This window comes from Cupressus sempervirens, chromosome 2 (assembly GCF_028749045.1).
Source record: "Cupressus sempervirens isolate cs-2001-9-10 chromosome 2, ASM2874904v1, whole genome shotgun sequence".
NCBI classification, from domain to species: domain Eukaryota; kingdom Viridiplantae; phylum Streptophyta; class Pinopsida; order Cupressales; family Cupressaceae; genus Cupressus; species Cupressus sempervirens.
In genome coordinates this window covers 226,942,571-226,945,744 of record NC_143119.1, presented here as the reverse complement: position 1 = coordinate 226,945,744, position 3,174 = coordinate 226,942,571, and the positions used below count along the sequence as shown (strand labels likewise).

At 33.9% G+C, this 3,174-nt stretch overlaps 1 protein-coding gene across 1 annotated transcript; it reads left to right on the top strand.

The window, feature by feature from the left end:
• The first annotated feature begins 209 nt into the window (after nucleotides 1-209).
• LOC149571867 (polygalacturonase-like) lies at nucleotides 210-2,931 on the top strand. The gene is made up of 9 exons (XM_089815735.1): nucleotides 210-293; nucleotides 440-568; nucleotides 648-794; nucleotides 902-931; nucleotides 1,289-1,496; nucleotides 1,588-1,669; nucleotides 2,243-2,351; nucleotides 2,461-2,580; nucleotides 2,668-2,931. The coding sequence occupies exons 1-9, from the start codon at nucleotides 210-212 to the stop codon at nucleotides 2,929-2,931; spliced, it is 1,173 nt and encodes a 390-aa protein (XP_089671861.1).
• The last annotated feature ends 243 nt before the right edge of the window (nucleotides 2,932-3,174 follow it).

The following is a 3,174-nucleotide window of genomic DNA, read 5'->3' as shown; positions in this document are numbered from 1 at the left end:
AAAGAGTTTATAAATTTGATGAATGAGAGTTTTGGACTTGTATTTCTTTAAATGTAAAAATGTATAATAAGACTTCCCAGTCCAAATTTAATGGATGCCACCTTCTCTATATTTTGCTTCTTTTGGCTCTGGCTGTGGATAAATGTTATTCTTCTCAAATTGATTTGATGAATGTTTCATATCAAACTAGTAAAAATAATAGAAGACTAATGTCATTTCATGAGTTTTCTGACAATATCTTTAATGTTGAAGATTTTGGAGCTTCTGATGATGGACATCATGATAACACAAAGGTTTGCTCATAACATATTCTTCCTTTGGCATTTGATACTTTTTTGTATTTGACATTTACCGAGTCTTAAGCAGCCTAACCTCTCAGAATGCTTTTCTTCATATTGAACTTTTGATAACATAAATGAAGAATCTGATTTTTTTATAGGCATTTGCAACTGCATGGACTAAAGCTTGTAACGCATCCTCTGCAACACTAGTTGTGCCAAGCAATAAGACATTTCTTCTTAATAATATGGTTTTCAGTGGACCTTGTGTTCCTGGTTTCACATTTCAGGTAAGATGAAATTCCTTAACTACTATTGGTATTAATCTAATATCTCCTATTACAATGTTATCTGCATTGGGATTTTCAGGTAGATGGAATCATACTTGCACATAAAAATCCAGAAAAATGGCACAATGCAAACATATGGTTAACATTTCAACAGCTACAAAACTTTACATTAACTGGGGTTGGCACTATTCATTGCCAAGGAGAGTTGTGGTGGCAAGACTGCAATGTAAGTTTAAACTTGTTTCCCCTGATACTTAAACATGCACTTAATGTTTTTGACCTTCTTGTTATTATGTTTATATTGAATCTAATGAGTTGTTTCTTAAAATGCAGGTGTCTTGTATATATTCAAATAGACCAACTGTAATTGCTGAACTTTGAACTTTACTTCTTTGTGCTATACATTGCTATTAACCGATGGCTTATTTTAGTCAGTATGTTCTAAATTTTGATTTTCATATGAAAAAAAATGAACTTATGAAAGAAGCTACATAATAAACCACCTAAATAAATAGAACAGTAATTTGATTTGATTTTTAAAATTGTTTCATAAAGAAACTTGAAACTTCCTAAATTAATAAAAACAGCAATTTGACTTGATTTTTTAAATTGATTTATTTATAAATCTATCTCATAAAAAAAACTTGTGTAATTTTAGATAAACCCCCTAAACAAATAAAAAGATAGACAATTTTGATGCCCTATTTGTGTGATGAGCAGGCTGTGCATTTTTGGGATGACTACAATGTTACAGTGAGTGGATTGACAATTGAATACAGTCCAAAAGCTCATTTGACATTTGATGGTTGTGAAAACATTACAATCCATGACCTCAAAATTAACTCACCTGAAGACAGTCCGAATACTGATGGAATTGATGTGGGCAGCTCTAGAAATTTTACAATAACCGACAGCATTATCAAAGCAGGTCCATATTTCATCCCTGACATATATTTACACAATCTACTTACAACTGAAGGCTGTAGAGAATTTAATGATTGACAGAATTCAATGAGCAGGAGATGACTGCGTTGCTTTTGGCAATGGCTGCTCGGAAATGTTCATAAAGAATTTCACATGCGGTCCAGGCCATGGCATAAGGTAGCTCTCAGTGCTTGTGAATGATTAATATCTCCTTTCTTTTACTTTCTTTTGCTGAAATTTGACCAATAAATGAAGAATCTCATTCCTATTCAACAAAGTTCCATTTCTATTGAATTTTGATTCAAGTTTATAAATCTCTTGAGTTTATAAATTCATGAGGTCATAAATGAGGGATCTCATCCTCATTCAATAAATATGAGTTTCAAATCAGAGATCAATTACAGAGATGAGCTCTGTTATGTATGATTGCAATTTTTAGGAAGTTATTAATTGGTTGAATGAATGAATGAAAGGCCACAACAGCCTATTGAGACCCTAATCAGCACACGTCCTTAAAAGGGGAAAACTACTTAATTAAGCTGAAAAAATGTTTCAAAATAACCTCAATGACTGTTATCCAACATTTGTATCGATTAAAGTTTAAAAACTATAACAAATCCCTACAAAAGCCTAGGATATAGCAGCAAAGCAATAAAACAACTAAGTTACAGATTCTTCCTCCAGAAAAAATCATTTCATACAATTTTCTTTCCATTTACTCTCATGGGCATTGTACATCTCACCTTGCAGCATTGGAAGCCTTGGGAGATTCAACTCAGCAGCCAATGTTTCGAATATTACAGTAGATCGTGCTAAGTTGACAGGAACAATGAATGGAGCTCGAATCAAAACATGGCAGGTAATCCATACTGATTAACAGAAAAAATCCACCCTCCAATTTGCATGTCAATAATAACAGAAATCTATCTAATTGTGATGGTCTCCATGAATGAATGGTTGTATGACAGGGTGGATCGGGCAGTGTAAGCAACGTAACATTTAAGAACATTGAAATGGTAAATGTGAGAAACCCAATTATAATTGATCAATACTACTGTGCAACTTCACCAAATTCTTGCACAAATCAGGTATCTCAATGCTTCATTTGCTGTTATTTTCAATCTGGGTAGCCGAATTGTAAGCTAAATCATCTTTCTGTGTTGTGTTGTTTTCAGAGCTCTGCCGTTCAAGTAAAGAATGTGACATTTGAGAACATTTATGGAACATCAGTGACAGCAGCAGCAATCAAACTTGCATGCAGCGACAGTGTGGCATGTAGGGATATAATCTTGAGCAATATATCATTGAAACTCGAATCAAACTGTGAAATTTCTTCCTCATGTGAAGCTTCCTCTTTCTGTGAAAATGCATATGGACAGGCCACCGGAAACGTTGACCCTCCAAGTTGCCTGAAAAGTTCCCAGCTTTTTGGCTCATGAGCAGTTAGCTTGCAAAATACATACAAGACTTGCTTGTGAGGCGGCCCAATCGGCCTCCCTTCAAGATCATTCTCCTTGGAGGCTTCCTGTCTTATTTGTGCAAGAGTTGGAGGGTTATAAAGCATGATCATGGAATTTCTTTTGGTAATTAGGTATTCTAGTTTTAAAGCATGATTATAGAGTTTCTTTATTACTTCTATTTATTTTATATTCAGCGTTATGATTGTGGATTTTCTTTTATTA